This window comes from Dreissena polymorpha, chromosome 11 (genome assembly GCF_020536995.1).
Source record: "Dreissena polymorpha isolate Duluth1 chromosome 11, UMN_Dpol_1.0, whole genome shotgun sequence".
Classification (NCBI taxonomy): Eukaryota; Metazoa; Mollusca; class Bivalvia; order Myida; family Dreissenidae; genus Dreissena; species Dreissena polymorpha.
Genome location: NC_068365.1, coordinates 22,777,811 through 22,795,687, shown reverse-complemented (window position 1 = coordinate 22,795,687; position 17,877 = coordinate 22,777,811). Strand labels below are relative to the sequence as shown.

The 17,877-nt window shown below is 35.6% G+C and overlaps 2 protein-coding genes across 2 annotated transcripts in view; one reads left to right on the top strand and one right to left on the bottom strand.

Moving 5' to 3' along the window:
- Positions 1-2,100: 2,100 nt before the first annotated feature.
- On the bottom strand, positions 2,101-3,572 carry LOC127849683 (uncharacterized). Its single transcript, XM_052382430.1, has 3 exons — positions 3,559-3,572; positions 3,048-3,202; positions 2,101-2,411 (listed from the first exon to the last, which is right to left on the bottom strand). The coding sequence occupies exons 1-3, from the start codon at positions 3,570-3,572 to the stop codon at positions 2,101-2,103; spliced, it is 480 nt and encodes a 159-aa protein (XP_052238390.1).
- A 5,981-nt stretch (positions 3,573-9,553) lies between these two features.
- The window catches only part of LOC127849682 (epithelial cell-transforming sequence 2 oncogene-like), a 46,298-nt gene continuing 37,974 nt past the window's right edge, over positions 9,554-17,877 (top strand). Inside the window, exons 1-8 of the mRNA XM_052382429.1 lie at positions 9,554-9,670; positions 10,999-11,301; positions 11,661-11,696; positions 12,071-12,157; positions 13,866-14,018; positions 15,581-15,721; positions 16,163-16,247; positions 17,316-17,557. Of these exons, the coding sequence (XP_052238389.1) occupies positions 11,077-11,301; positions 11,661-11,696; positions 12,071-12,157; positions 13,866-14,018; positions 15,581-15,721; positions 16,163-16,247; positions 17,316-17,557 (969 nt within the window). The 5' untranslated portion in view covers positions 9,554-9,670; positions 10,999-11,076. The remainder of the gene's footprint in view (positions 9,671-10,998; positions 11,302-11,660; positions 11,697-12,070; positions 12,158-13,865; positions 14,019-15,580; positions 15,722-16,162; positions 16,248-17,315; positions 17,558-17,877) is intronic.

Genomic DNA, 17,877 nt, shown 5'->3' with positions numbered 1-17,877 from the left:
TCAAAATGGTTTGATGCAAATGTCTGTCAAAATAGTTCTTAATATCCTGGCTCCACTCTTGTTCTATTTTAGATTTATGGTCAGTGTAATCGTCTTCAGTTGCACATTTCATTAAGTCTTGCACATGTTTAGTGTACACGGAGAAATCATCACTTTTTGCATTAGTTTTCTTAAAGCCAAGTAGTTACGGTCTGTTCGTATGTGATTCCAGCAGTGAATAATTTGTATGTTGGGTAGCGAATTCTGAATTGCTAATTTTATTCCGGGCCTCGCGATCACAAATTAGCGGAAAATGTTGTTCTTTTTAAATTTGGAATATGTTCCTTTAAACACTGAAAAACCTTTCATGGAATTTTGCGTCTCGCCGTTCGTGCATCATGAATGCTACGGGCACTATTTTATTGCCTTCGAACAAAATATGTTGATATGACAGAACACTAACAAACAAGTGCCCCATTTTATAAGTTGTGTCATAAAACATTTTTAGGGGTGTATCGGAGTCGAACATTAGTAATTCATTGAATTCTGTCAGTATTTCTTCCAACCCCGATATGCACACCAGGGATGGAAAGACGTCAATTTGTTTGTTAAAATTTTCTAAATCTATTGAAATTTCACAGAGATTATATATTTCGTCGTGCTATAACGTTTTTCACTTCTACTTTTGTATAAATGATTTTTTACCTGGCGAACGTTTCTTGCTGTTTTTACACCAAAATCTGTACCTTTCTCAGCTTTGCATTTCAATTCTTTGTCTATAAAATTAGCACTAACGGTTTCATCATCAGCACGTGACTTGATATGTTCAATAACAGAAGGATTTGGTTCTTATAAACACCGTTTCCTTACTCTTAGAATTCCCATGTGCTAGGGTGTATATATGGTGGGGTCTCCAAGGTAATGTATAATTGCAAATTTTCCATTTTCTAAGCGTTCGTATATATGCTTTTGAAAAGATTGTGAATGTTGGTTTTCGACTAATTTAATTTTGAAAAATGACTTAAACATCGTTGGTTTTTTCTTTGGAAAGCGTCTGCGACCGTCATTTACCCACATATATTTGTCCACGCGAACGTCCTTTTTTCATTGCTAATGAGTCTAAAGCTACCACATATATATCCCCACCACTTATGTTGAAAGGCATGTCAGTTGATACCTTACCTTGCCCAGCCTCACAAGCACCCATTATGTCGGTCAACAATCTGTGCAGACAATGGTTCCTTCTGGTTTGAATGTACTACTGCAGTACCGCCCCCACCGGACTGTCTTTTTCTACCGTGCGGAAACTTTTGTAGCATCTTCAATCCATCGGACTATCTCATCAAGTTCGAGATGAGATATGGAGAAGCGTGCTGCTCGTGTCGCGTCTCACCAACACCATCACCACCACCACCACCACCACCCCTTCTACCACCACCCAATCTACTACCACCCGTACTACCACCACCACCACCATCAACAACCACCACCACTACCACCACCCAGGCTACCACCAACCATCACTACTACCAACACACCACAACACACCACCACCATCAATACCAACCCTACTACCACCATCCCTACTACCAAACACACCACCCCTACCACCAAACCACCGCCACTACCACTACCACCAACCTACCACCAACCGTAACCCACCACCATCCCTACTACCACCACCACCACCACCAATACCACCCCTACTACCACCACCCCTATTACCAACACCACCACCATCACACCACCGCCACCTCTACCACCACCACCGAACCACCACCACCACTACCAACCACACACTACCACCACCACCACCCCTACTACCACCACCACCCCACCGCCACCACCACCACTACACCAACCCATTCTACCACCACCCACCACCCCTACCACCACCATCCCTACTACCAACCACCCACCACCACCACCACCACCACCACCACCAATTCCACCCTACTACCACCACCCTACTACCACACCACCACCCCTACTACCACCACCACCACCACCCACCCCCTACTACCACCATCCCTACCTACAAACACCACCACCACCACCACCAAACGCCACCACCACCACCACCACCCCTACCACCACCACCGCCACCACCACCACTACCCACTACCACCACCGCCAACACCACAACAACCACCACCCACTACCACCACCACCCCTACTACCACCCCCACCACCACCATGTGACGTTACGCCCTGACCTGATAGAACATCACTGTAACGCCGGGGTCCATATTCGTATGTCGGTGTTGTATGTGTAGGTGCGGGACGGCTGGACTGAGTATCAGGCCCTGGGTAAGTCGGTCTAGTTGGTTTCGTTAGAGACGTGACGGCTGTTTCTATGTTGCTTGCAACCGTGTTCGTACCATCTATGGTCAGATGCAGACCATCTCTGCTGAGGAGATAGACATTGGCTCCTGCAATGAGACCAAGCTAAGATTGTTAAAAAAATGAACAACTATTGTTTTTAGAGAAATGTATAGATAAACAATAATAAGATTAGCAGTTAAGTTTTTTCTTCAAAATTTAAAATTTCGCATTGTTTACGAAACATCCATGTGTTACGAATTTGCGTTGTTCGCCATAATTAAAGATGATGGACATTTAAGTCGAGGTCGATATTCCATGATACCACCATAGTTATGTTGAATACATAATATATAATAACAGTGCCACAAGATTGATCACCAATGTCAACATCTATATTTTTCCAATGTGTGTTAGCAAATAGTTTTTGAATGTCAAAACATCCTGATATTGGCGGTCTTCGAACCCATAACCTCCCGTTCTATATGCGACCTCTCAAACTCTGCCGCACGGAAGCTTGATGTAAGTAGGCCAATAGTTAACAAACTTTAAGAGAGCGTAAAACATTAGCCAATTGTTGCGTCTTTTCATATTACATATTCAGGGAAAATTGAAGTTACTTGCGGGCGAAAGAATAGTACTATCAAACTCAAATATCCAAAAGCATTATCGATAGTTAAACGTGTGGATCGATATTACGGGTTCACATAGTATAAGAAGATACAGTAAAACGTAAGTTTGTTTACCGAACATGGTGTGGAATTCCGGATGTTCAATGACACGAACCCACGGCACCTTGCTGGCAAACTCGCGTAGCAGCTTGTTGACAACGCCAGCATCGTAGTTCCAGTGTTCTAGGAAGTCTTGTCGATAACCGTTGCCATTGAAGCGGTTCCGTGCCCTTGGGAGTAGTTCGGATATAAGGATAGTCGCGCTTGGTGTAGCGATGGCATGCGATGTTTAAATTTCAGAATAAATGAAGTGTAAAAAAAATGAAATTATTGAATACTAACTATTTACTACATTTAATCTTTAAAAAATCACAATTTGGAAAACTCACGTGTTTTCGGAAATATTGCAAGTTCGCGACTCATTTTCACAATTCTGAAGAATTCGCGACTTCAGAAATTTCACAAATTAGGCATGTTTCTTCAATGGCCATTATATACTTTCTTTAGCGCGTTACATGACTTAACGAGTGTTGGTTTTCTATTCAAATCTGCTAAATACTGCGCTCTTAATTAGAATCGCATAAACGGTTTTGGTGGCATTGTTGATGACGTAAATTACTTAGATTATAAGACTTATACTACTAAATGCTGATTGAGCAAATACGACGTAAACAGATCATAATTTCAACAAAGTCATAATCTTGATGCAATTTATGTTTTATGAACGTGTTTACACGAGCATTAATTTGTACCCGCGCTTGCGGTAAATCTAGTAACCGTTTATAGATATATAAATATATTTACGTAAAACAATGACACTGCGATAAGATGCACTAACGCGCATAATATAAATGGTTTAAGAAATCAAGTATATTATGACCAGGTCGGAAATTAACTCATTAGCAATGGTTACCCACGCTTGATTTATAACTAACAGACCCTAAAAACAACGACAATATTTACATAGCTTACAATTAAAGACTATATCAGTTATAAATTATGTCAACCCTCCTGAACATCAACATACAACGGACAGTGAACGAGTACATGTATTTCATCCTCGATCTTATCTGTACAATGAAAACAAGTTCTGTTACATAGCTCATTATTTTCATTCCGGTCGGTCTCTAGCCTGACTACTGAACATACTAATATTCGCGAATAAACCTGAGTTCACAGAAATGAATGCTATTTACATTATTATTTCATGTTTCAAAATCAGTGTGCACTTAATCAACTAGATCTAATAATTAGCACTTACTCATTCGTACAATAACAAAAAATCTGTATAAATTAAGACTCGTTTCATGAAGACTGAAATCAAAATCATGATGAGAGCTCGAATATACGAATTTGAGTTTGTTAGTGAATTTTACTTTAAACGAGAACATTGCACTATGAATGCATACTAATTCGTTGATTTTGGACCAATTCGTACAAGTTTTTACCCGCAGCCTTGGAGCGTTCAAGTCTCTCTCTCTCTCTCTCTCTGGTGTTAAATGCAATATACGTTTACAATCTCATATTTTTGTGCAGTTATTTCAGCTTGTGGTCTTGTTTACATAAGACGTTTAAAACGATTTTACTACTAGCGAAAGGCAAGTCAGTCTTTCGTTGATTTTTTTGTTCTAAAAGTGCTTTCTGCAATGCGTGCTTATACTTTTGTAAGATACGCTAAAGAGAAGTACAATTCCTTTTACCAAAATATGAATCATTTTCTGCACACGTGAAATGCAAATTATTTCATTGCGAATGAGATGCTAATAGACTGATGTAATGACAGCGATGAATTTAAAGAATCTGTTTGTCTTACATGTACACTATACATGAAAGGAAGGTATCATTACTCTCGTTTATTTTATATATATTATTATGAAAAATTCTTTCGTTAAAGGCATAGTCAAACGGAAAAAACTTTTCATGGTTATTATAATATATCATTCCTTCACTAAAATGAATGATATATCTTTGGATAATTGTCAATTTTGTGGTTTAAATTTGAAATGTCATAATATGTAACGTCTCTTACAGAGTATATTATATATACGATTTTGTAGTGACTGTCATGTTTTATACATAGCACACACAATGCACCCATATCCGATTTTTCGTCATTTAAAGTCAAAAGTTTCAATTGGTTGCATCAAAATATCACTCACTACAAGTTGGTTTTTAACTACTTCAAAAAATGAAAATGCCCCTTTAATTGACTATAGAGGATTTGACACCATTGAGTTAATGCTGTTAGTACAGATGACATAATAGTTTCAGATTTTAATTCGCACCGTTCGCTTAACTCAACGTTCAATGGCACGCGAACTTATTATTGTAACTAATGCAAGCTAAAAATAATATGTGAATATTTTCTAAAAAAACCACTATCCTGCGAAAATGGATCTTATTTAATTGTGGTTCCCTCTTATGTTGTCCGTCGACTTTAAGAATAATGTGTCAGTAATAAAAGTATTGTACATATTCACATGCTTTGTAATAAATGAAAGATGCAAATGTGTCCAATTCATCTTTTTCAGTGCGCTTAATGTAGCTTCTTTAATATCCAACTTAATTAGCGCCGTCTTTATTAAGGCTATGTCTATTTTAAGAACAGATTACGGGGCGCCTAGATTACAGTGAAGTTTATACTAATGTGCAACAATGATGTGGGTCCACTCTCGTTGTTTATTTTATATGTACATAACAATTTGGCAATAAATGACATCAGTTATTTTCAGTAAATCCAATTTGTTCATAACAGTAGCCAGGTGCCTGAGATAGAGCTGATAAATAGGGATAACCACAGCAGGTGGCTAATACACAGTGTAGACTTCCCCTGTTGTATTATTGGAATTGTTTTTTATCTGATTGGCATTTATGAAGTGTATTAATTCGGGTCTGTTGGCGATCATTTTATGTGCAAAACTGTGTTTCTTACTGACTTTCAATCGTTATGCTTTTAAACACAATTTCATGAAACCATTTAATTAAATACATTGGCGCGTTGGAACATGAATTGTAAATCAAGCTGAGTGGTATCAGTTTTTAAATCGCATAACTCGCTTAAATCAACGTTCAATATCACGCACGCTTAACAAAATTATAAAAACATCACGTGATTCATTATATTGGTTTAAAAAAGTATGTACACATATGATATGTATTGTTATATTTTGTTTTTGTTTTTAATCAACAAGAAAAAATAAAACATTGTCATATATATAGCGCTTTACCTTTGCAAAATTCTACATTACATAAAGAAGTATCGTATTTGTTAAAGTGAACATGCTTGACATATTTATAATGCATTATTACAAGTAATATAGTGCACACGGAATGTGACCTTTAACTTTATGCAATCCACATTTTTAAGCGTCGTATTGTAACAGTAGCAGACAACAGGCATCAGGTTAATAAGAATAACTGATGTATTTATAGAACGTGAATAAAATCACCAAGTAACATGTTTTGAAATTACAAATAATAGTATAACATTATTCATCTATCAATAGTCATTAAAAGCTATGTTTAAAAGCAAATAATATCAAAATGTTGCCGAAATAAACAATTGTGCTGTGTTTGTGTCACGCTCTATTGGTATTTAAGTCGGTCCATACAATCACCGAAAAGCACCGAAAGGCACTCAATTTCTCTCTCTACATATGCAATATATCGTTTCTAGCGTGTGTTAACGGGTTTAATTAGTTATTAATGGTTATATGAATGTATGTCTATACTACATTTTGCCCAAAATTGGATTAATATCGGCAATATACCGACCGAATAGCAATTCATGTCAAGACCGAAAAGCAATCAATTTCTTGTATATAAATGAAAAATTGCGTTTCTATTGTGTGAGTAACGGATTAAATGAGTTATAAATGGTTATATTTTATGCATACTTATACTACCTTTTGTTTATTATGATGTATTAATGCCCAAAATTGGATAAATATCGGCAATATACCGCCCGAAAAGCACTTCATGTGACGACCGAAAAGCACTCAATTTCTCGCTATATATATGAAAACTTGCGTTTCTATTGTGTGTAAACGGACTAAATTAGTTATAAATGGTTATATTTCATGCATATTTATACTACCTTGTGTTTATTATGATGTATTAATGCCCAAAATTGGATAAATATCGGCAATATACCGACCGAAAAGCACTTCATGTGAAGACCGAAAAGCACTCGATTTCTCGCAATATATATGCAAAAATGCGTTTCTGTTGTGTGTTAATGGACTAAATTAGATAAAAATGGTTATATTTCATGCATATTTATACTACCTTGTGTTTATTATGATGTATTAATGCCCCATATTGGATAAATATCGGCAATATACCGACCGAAAAGCACTTCATGTGACGACCGAAAAGCACTCCCGCGACAGCACAGAATCACCGAAAAGCACTCAATTTCTTCATATTTTCATGAAAGTAAGCCATAAGTGCCGTTTATAATGGATTGAAAACATGTACGTATTAATTAAGTAATTAATCACTTCGTTAAATATTGATTTAAGTGTAAAGATCACGCACAAAAGTATTTTTATTTGCAACCGAAAAGCACTATCGCGCCAGCATAGAATCACCGAAAAGCACTCAATTATTCTATATATACATGAAAGTAAACTATAAGGGCCGGTTTTAATGGAGTGAAAAATGTACATATTTATTTAGTCAATAATGACTTCGTTAAATGTTGATTTAAGTATAAAAATAAAAAAGGCAGTTCTTCTTTTCATTTGCATCAAATTAAAGGTTAAAGACCGAATGTTTAAAAAAAAACTGCTATTTTATGAATATATATCAAGCACGTACACTTAACCAAAAAATACGATATTTCTTTATTTAATGTAGAATTTTGAAAAAGTAAAGCGCTTTATACATAACAATGCTTCTTTCTGGTACTTCTTCTTGATGCTTCGCCTTATTTCATATTATGCTTTCTCACAATATTTTTTACATATTTAGAAACAGTGGAACAATACCGTAACAACGGTACCAAAAATGTATGGTCGGTTGGGAAAAGGATGCTTTTATAACCCCTTTTAGCTTTTCCGTGTTTTCCTCAAGACATTGTTCTGTGTTAAAAAAAACACGGTATTTTTCGGTCAACTTTTACCGCACAGCGATTTACAGGTTAACACTGTCCCTGCCATAAAATATTTTAACATTATTAGAAACTGTAGAGGATCTTCTTTACAACGGTACCATTACAATTAATATCGGACGAATAATAATGCATTTATAACCATTTATATCGGTTCCTGGTTTTCTTTACGGCATTAGCGTGTGTAAAAAAAAACCGTTAAAACAGGCCGACTTTGTCCGCGATTTACAGGCCGACTACGATCCTGCCATAAAATATTTTCATATGGTTAGAAAATGTAGAGGATCTTCTTTACAACGGTACCATTATAATTAATATCGGACGAATAATAATGCATTTATAACCATTTATATCGGTTCCGGGTTTTCTTTACGGCATTTGCGTGTGTAAAAAAACCGTTTAAAACAGGCCGACTTTGTCCGCGATTTACAGGCCGACTACGACCCTGCCATAAAATATTTTGATATGGTTAGAATCTGTAGAGGATCTTCTTTACAACGGTACCATTATAATTAATATCGGACGAATAATAATGAAGTTATAACCATTTATATTGGTTCCGGGTTTTCTTCTCGGCATTTGCGTGTGTAAAAAAAACCGTTTAAAACAGGCCGACTTTGTCCGCGATTTACAGGCCGACTACGACCCTGCCATACAATATTTTGATATGGTTAGAATCTGTAGAGGATCTTCTTTACAACGGTACCATTATAATTAATATCGGACGAATAATAATGAAGTCATAACCATTTATATCGGTTCCGGGTTTTCTTCTCGGCATTTGCGTGTGTAAAAAAAAACGTTAAAACAGGCCGACTTTGTCCGCGATTTACAGGCCGACTACGACCCTGCCATAAAATATTTTGATATGGTTAGAATCTGTAGAGGATCTTCTTTACAAACGGTACCATTATAATTAATATCGGACGAATAATAATGAAGTTATAACCATTTATATCGGATCCGGGTTTTCTTTTCGGCATTTGCGTGTGTAAAAAAAAACGTTAAAACAGGCCGACTTTGTCCGCGATTTACAGGCCGACTACGACCCTGCCATAAAATATTTTGATATGGTTAGAATCTGTAGAGGATCTTCTTTACAACGGTACCATTATAATTAATATCGGACGAATAATAATGAAGTTATAACCATTTATATCGGATCCGGGTTTTCTTTTCGGCATTTGCGTGTGTAAAAAAAAACGTTAAAACAGGCCGACTTTGTCCGCGATTTACAGGCCGACTACGACCCTGCCATAAAATATTTTGATATGGTTAGAATCTGTAGAGGATCTTCTTTACAACGGTACCATTATAATTAATATCGGACGAATAATAATGAAGTTATAACCATTTATATCGGATCCGGGTTTTACCATAAAGATTTCCGGATAGTTCCGGGTTTTATACCTCGCCGTTTAATTGTATCACATGTGTACCACGTGGGGCATGACTTTTCCCGCCAGAGGTTTCCTGGGTGATTCGACACGCTACGCTTACGCAGGACGACAACAATAACCAATATGGCGGACACCTGTCAAAAATTAATCGGATAATTGGTTAACAATTGGAGCTTACAGATTAGGTAATCGGACTCGTGTTGACAGTTTCGCACGTGTGTTTTTACAGTGTGTTGCACGAGAAAGTAATTGGCAATCATGATTTCACAAAAAACGAACATTGCGTTTGAATTTGTATGCACTAAACTAAAGAGTTAAGTCTTTATCAACAGTTGTTAAATTATAAATAATTTGTGTAGTGTTAATTTATTATCATAACATTTTTATATTTAAATATTGTGCAAACACTTAAAGTAAAATATAAAGGTGACAAGCCATAATTATGATGTATATATTCATCAATCAGTGCTCACATTAATTCATGGTCATAATGTGAAAATACTGAGCTCAAGCAGGGGATTGAACCCACGACCTCCAAAGTGGTAGTCAGACACTTAAACCATGTGGCTAAAGAGCTAGCCTAACAGCAAGGCTGTTGGAAGTGACCTTAGTTTACTACACTCCTCCCCGTTTTAATGTTTCAAGGCCCAGACACGCCCGCTACAGCATGTCTTGCATCCGCATGGCCCTCCCAGAAACCATTAAACAACTCAGACCCATTCCCCCATTCACAGTTCTTTTTTTGCCTCATCGCCATTAATGTGAAAATACTGAGCTCAAGCTGGGGATTGAATTCACGACCTCCTGAGTGGTAGTCAGATACTTTAACCACGTCGCTAAAGAGCTAGCCCAACAGCAAGGCTGTTGGAAGTGACCTTATTTCACTACACTTATTACCTGTTCTGGCTATCGTAACATTTAAAGTCCCTTTTATGTACACAACAATTTTATTAAAGTAGTGCTGCTATATTTCCTGAAATGTGATTTTCATTAGAATCAAATTTCCAAAGAACATCAAAATTAAGGAAATATAATTAAGTTGCGATAATTCAACTCTCAGCTATGAACATTCCGGATTGCTGGGAATTAATGGGAGCATTCAAGAAGAAATAAATGATATGTGTGATATTTTATTTACACATGAGATATACTAGTCCCGTTTGTTGAGTTGCATTAAAAACATAGCATAGTTCTAGTTGTTATCAATAAATATATTATGTGAAAGCAAATAGTAGAAACTTGCATGGACAATACTGCCTTTTTTACAAAGCCTTACTGTTGTTAATAAATTATTCACATAACATAGCATTCAATTGAATAGCTGGGGTCTTAATTGATGTCAGATAATTTATATTGGACATTTTTTCTTGCCAGAACAAACACTTATTGAAATATATATTAGTGTTGTGAAGAGTCTGGATGGTTTAATTTGATGTAACTAAAATGTTCCTTTTTAATAATGTGTGTAAAACTGATTCAGTATTTCAGATTTAACTGTAATTTTCTTCCACAGAAAAATAGAAGGAGCGCTGATTTGATTTTCCCGTTCTTACACCAGCTTTGACAGTTGGTAAAAAAATACACAAGAAAAATGACGTCCACGGCTATGGCTCAGCTAGACGCTAACATGAAGACGAGGCTCCGTCACACACAACACTCAAAGCTGGCAATCACGCTAAATGACAGTAAGGTGCTTGGAAGAATTACAGAGATGAGAACAGAGAAAGTGCGCGAGTCTGGGAAGTTTTCCACCAATAAAATGAAGACGCATAACAGCGCATGGACCCCTGTGATTAACAAGGCCTCTAATGAGCAGGTATACTTCTGGTTATTTTTCGTATAAAATAAGTTAAAATATCTGCTAATTTAATGCACAATTTACTCTTATTCAGATATTGAAGATATTGCAAATAACTACAATAAGATTTGTAATCATCCCATAATTAATACTCAAACATGTTTTAATTGTCTTTAAAGTTGGTCTTTTAGCAAATAGATTAAAGTTTAAATTGTGCTCCATAATACTTTCTCTACTAACAACCAATGTGTGTTTAATAGCCTCTTTACAATTATTGCATCATTTTTGTAGAAACATGTTTATGATGTATTAAGTTGCAATTACAATTGTGAGGTAAATGTCATCCATACATTTTTGCCAGATATTTTATGTTTCAGATATTCCTGGAAAGGAGAGACCTTGTGTCCCATTGGGTGAGTAGTTGATGCAACACAGGGTTCATTTACACTTATATTTAGTTTTGTTTCAAAGGTTTAAATAACATGAACTGTAAAATGTTTTGAATTGAACTTCTTTTTATTTGGAGTATTGTATAGTTTAGATACACATTTTAATATGTATGTGCTTAACAATAATATCACTACTCTTTATAAAATTAACAATAACCATACAACTTTTTGTGATGTTTTGTATGCATACAGTATATTTCCACATACATGAACAGTATTTGAAGTTTGTGCATTATATTTAAATAAATTGCAAAGTGGGTTATTATAAAGGTTTGGGCGTTTGCAGGTATAGTGTATTTTTCGCCTTCGCCTAATCATAACCTGTTATAATTCCCCAGTTTGACCTGTGGACAGACTCTCAGCGGAAAAGATTCTTTGATCTTATCTTCCGACAGTGCAGCCGGAAACAGTACAAGTTTGTTCAGGTCAGTTGGTTGGAGTATGATTTTTTTTCATCTAAAAAATAAATTATTGAATCCAAGACAGTAGTACTGAAGTTTAAATCAATATTTGAAATATATGTGAATTCGAATTGCATATTGCATATAATTACATCAACTGTATGTGAACTCAACTTGCCTATTAAATTTGGTTTCTCTCTGAATAAGGCTTAAGATATTTTACGGTAGAAATGTCTAGGACTATCCCCCTTTTTTCTTGTCCCTAATTGCCTACAAGTATTCCTGGATGCACCATTGGAAATTGGTGCCAATTTATGAAGAACTAATTTCCTCTTCCATACGCAAGAAATTTATCAATATTAGACAAGCCTTTTGTGGCTATTTTCTGTATGCAATGTGTTTCTGAATGTAGCCTCAGTTGAGCCTATTTTGGGGTGGGGGTAGGGTAAGGAGCGTTTACTTAGTTTCACTGTTGAAACTCTTTTTTTCTGCAGATGTCTGCATTCATCAAGAAGTATTTTGTATAAGTAACATTGTTTTATCTTTTTTATTTTAATGTTTTAATTACTACAGATACATTTTTTAATTGATGCAGCCTGTTAAAATGTGGAATAACAAAGTAGCTGGATAAATGCTTGGAAATTTGCCATTGTATATTTGCACCCTGTTGGAATAGCATTTTCTGGTATCTTTCATTTATTTGTAACCCCTAGGACTAATTTTGGAATAAGGTGACTTTTAATATTCCCTTATAAATACAACCGAAGTTAAGATTTTCTTGATAAGGTTCTTGCATATGGTAATTTCTTTCCCACCCCGTGACAGATTCTTGTAGATTTTTCCATTTAATGAGCATCATTCTGGGAAGACTGGGCTGCATGTGCATGAAATGTTGTCCAGTCAAGTTACCATTACCGGATCATTACCCATAGCGGATCACTTTAATTCTTACAATAAATGATCTCAATCTTAATGTTTTATTAATTTTCCATGTTCAATATCGATGATTAGATATGATTCAAACAATTTACATGGTTTATAAGATCATGCCCATATCTTTTCGATCTACCGGTATTTAGGATTTTCAACAGATAATTCACACAAGAACACCATGCGTAAATTGTAGATACAAGATCACATATAGAAAACAATTAATAACACAAAAAAAATGAATATAATTTATAACTGGCAATGTAACTTGGTCAATGTAAACAACAGTTCATGTTTCGACAGTTCAAATAGCTCGTTAGATGTCCCCTGAGTGGTTTTGATCACGTGATCCGTTATGGCTACAGCTGATCCGTTAATGCATGAATACTTCGGTGAAAAAAAAGGTATCACAAATACATTTTGCCTGAGTTAAAAAATAAGGCTATGTGCTGAGTCAGTAAACAAAGGTAATATTTAATCAAACTGGTGTAAAAGAAGTCTCAAAACAGTTATTGTTTTTCACCAGAACAACTTAATTATGCTACTGATCCGGTAATGGTAACTTGACTGTCCCATATTAGCCAGTTTGTCATTTATCTGGATTTTGTGCTAAGAAGAGACTGCTTTTTAACAAAAAAATACCATCAGAGCGGAATGTGGCGTCCCTCACTGCACAGGCTAATCTGGGACGTCACTTTACTGACATGAATTAAGCCCTGTTTTCACAGAATGAGCCACATAATAACCTAAGATCAGATCTAACTTAAGATAGTTCTGGACTATTTCCCCTTGCATCCCCTAGGACTGGTTTGAGGAGATGGTACCACTACAGCACCTGGACTTCACCACAGTTCTACCCAGATTTTTGGCTCTGTACATCTTCTCATTCCTCGAACCCAAAAGCTTGAGTCGCTGTGCCCAAGTCTGTTGGCACTGGAAGTTTCTGTCTGAACAGGTAAAATGTTTATTATGGAAATATATTTGTGAGGAAAGTAGTAGCTGAAAGTACATAGGATAGTAAATGCTATGAATAGTTATGACCAAAATATTAAATGTATAGGTCATATCCTGTATTCATTGAGATAGGACTGGGATATTTAGGCGATAAGCATCAAACACTTTATGTAATTGACAAAATGTTGCCTTTATGTATGTGGGGTTAAGGGTTGTGAGAATAGACAAAAGCACATAGAAAATGCATTTTTATGCCCCCGGATCAAATGATCGGGGGTATATTGTTTTTGGCCTGTCTGCAATTGTATGTGTGTGTGTGTCTGTCCCAAAACTTTAACCTTGGTCATAACTTTTGCAATATTGAAGATAGCAACTTGATATTTGGAATGCATGTGTATCTCATGGAGCTGCACATATTGAGTGGTGAAAGTTAAAGGACATCCTTCAAGGTCAAAGATCAAATATATGGCTTCAAAGCGGCGCAGTAGGGGGCATTGTGTTTCACAAACACAGCTCTTGTTTGGCTTTTGCACAAATTAGAAATCCATGAAAATCCAACAAATATGACAGAATTTACTAATACATGAATTTCATGTCAACAAAAATTGATTGAACCACACTTACCCGGTATACTTTGGATACAGTGCAGATACAATGTGAATACAACACTGTTGAATGTTCAAAATTTATACACTTCTTTCAATATGATTTCATATTTTCACATTATCATGTGTCACTTTACATCTCAAGTTATTCAACCTGTCCTATCAACTAATGCAAACACAAGTTGTTCACATTTGTTTTTTTTTTATTGGTATACAAAATACCCCTTTCACATATACATGCACTGTTACCTGCTATTCGATATGTCATCCATAGATCTTTCAGCCCGCAAGGTAATATCGTGTAGTAAAAAGAAATATTTTACTTATTTATAATAATTATAAATGCTCAATGATTTTTTCCAAGTAAGCAGTCAGAGTATTGTTATATCAATGTATAATACGCACAAACTTTATTGAAAAATGGGGGTAATTTGGGGGTAAAAACTGTGCGTTACATATAGTATAACTGAACTGAACATAATTGTACTGAAGAACAATAATGGAAGGGATTTTCAAACAAACATCATATATTAAAAACTACTATTATTTTGTTATTTCTAAAATATGTATAGAAGCAATTTTTTCGTTAAAAACAGAAACCACAATTAGTCTTGTTTTATGAGCAAAAAAAGCTAAATAAAGAGGGTTCCAGCTGAGGTAAGGAATTTAAGCTGCAAACAGGTCCATGTATATGTGAGCCTTGTTATTGTAACATAGCGCATAGTGCATGTGTTTAAAGTGTCATCTCAGATAAGCCTATGCAGTCTGCACAGTCTAATCAGGGACAACCTTTTCTAAATTTTTCATTTAATGGCGATCTCTTTTTATCGAAAATCCAGTCAAGGCATTAAGTGTTGTCCCTTATCTGGGAGGAAATTTCACACACAAATATTTAGCCCAGCTTTCACAGAATGAGGCTCATACATTATGTCCTAGCTCTTTAATTATCTTCTTGTAGGATGTGTTATGGATGCCCAAGTGTTTAAAGTATGGCTGGTTCCTGCCATATACTCCAGCCATGCACGAGTATGGAAGCTGGAAAAGGCACTACGTTGGCTGTGTATTAACCCTGGACTATGTGACCACCAACTCCGCAAATGTAGGTCATTGAAATGTTGTCATTTGTTCATTGCCTTCATCAAACAAAAGTTTGCTGATAGATTTGTGTTCGTACACTGAGGCAGTTTGTATAAAGCAAACTGCAGCTGAATTTCGTTATACCTGTATTGATTTTGTTTAAGTTGAAATTCAAAATATGTGAATTGGAAACCTAATTACCCTCTGAAGGCCTCTTTTTTATTTGATCTTAATTATCTCTAAGCTGTACCTAAATTTCTGGTAATGTCATAGTGGCTTTATATCATAATAAGTATTTTAACACTTATTTCCATATGTTTAGCTCAAAACGTAAAAGCCTTTGAAAAATGTTATTGTAATTAATAAATTATCTAAACACAATAACTTTCAACTTATGTGAATCAATAACATCTCTTGTCTTCTTCACTGACATATATGTTCTTGTACATGTATTTCTCCTCAGAACGCCCTGTATGGTATGCGAGGTGACGGGGTAGACCTGATGGCCAAGCAGCCGTCACAGAAGGATCTCACCCCTGCAGAGAGCTGTATGTAATCAAAACATTTAAAGATCTAAATAATATATTGTTTTGCCCATTTTTGTTGTTCCCTACCGGTTTCACCGGAGGGGACTTATGGTTTGCGCTCTGTCTGTCTGTCAGTCTAACTGTCAGTCTGTCTGTCCGTCACACTTTTCTGGATCCTGCGATAACTTTTAAAGTTCTTAATATTTTTTCATGAATCTTGCAACATGGATAGATGGCAATATGGACATTATGCACGTCATTTCATTTTGTTCCTACGTAAAAAATTGTGGTTGCTATGGCAACCAAAAAAAAATGAATCTGAAAATGGTGGAATTTCTGACAATGGTGGAGCTGGTAGGGAACCATATTGCTTGACAATAGCCTTGTTGTTTTTGTAAGGGTGAAATAATTGATATTCGAATAAAACCTTTTGTTTTCTACTGGACTGTTTAAGATTTAGAATGCTGATATAATTTTAATCAAGGCATATATTGTATGGAGTTGTTTAGGACTATTTCAAATGGTGAAACTAGTTAAAGACCACAAAGATATAAGATATTAATATTGAAGCTTAGAAGCAGTTAATGTTTTAATTGTTGGTAGTAACTCTGCTATTAAAAAAAATTCATCTTTGCTGTTGTTGTTTTTTTAAACAGAACTTAAGGAAATTTAATAGGACAAATAGATTGTTAGGTAAATGGCTTTGTGTAGTTGAATGATCTGACTTTTTCATGGCCATGCGATGTAAACCTTTCTTTAACTGGTCCAAAAATTCAAGTTAAAAAAGAATTTAGCCCTAATATTCTCTATTTACTATGCTGCACTCATAAACAAGTTACAATTTTATATAATAATGAATGTATGTTAAATGTAAGACAATTATATGAACATACCCATCCAATAACTGTACATGAAATACTTTGTTAATGAAATTCTTAATACTATATGAAAAGCTTTGTATTTTTGTACTGTATTGTCAAATTATTATCTAAGGAAAAAAAATTGCACTGGAAAAAACAAACAAAAAAATAACCATTTTATAAAATATGGCAATAAAGGCATTTTTTTATTCACGTATCTCTCTTACAGACATGATGGTGACATCACGGCCACCCTGGATTGCTCCTGCCTCTCACCCCAAGGACCTTCACAAGAATATGTATGCCTTCCTGCATGACTTCAACCCCAATGACCCCAGCATGCCCAAGTCAGCGCTGCTGTTCCACAACCGTTGGGGCATCTTGAAGAAGAAGAGCAATGTGACGACCAGTCTGAGCACCGAGCTCGGTCTTAATACGCAGAGAAGACGCGAGAGGCATAGGGCTCTAACGGTGTGTGTGCGTGAAAATGAAACAAAAATGACATCAGCTGAGTTTCTTTTTCTGGAATCTCTTTAGTCAAATGAGAAAACAATAACTGTTAGTTCTAATTGTATATACATTTATAAGTTGTTTTTTATGGTTTGTTTATATCAGGTGTTTTGGTCATTTTGAAGTGATTTTAATTTATTTTCTGTTCAAACATTTCTGGATAAAAGCTTACAAGACAGATTAACGTACAGACTGAAAAACATCTAGTTGAGTTTTGAAATGTCCTTTGAAGGTTAGCATAAAATATAGTTTTACAGTTCTAAATCATTATGCTCTGTTCT

Coding starts and splice junctions, on each gene's coding strand:
- LOC127849683 (XM_052382430.1), bottom strand. Junction 2,412..3,047: donor GGAATTCCACACCATGTTCG/GTAAACAAACTT, acceptor GTCTCATTGCAG/GAGCCAATGTCTATCTCCTC.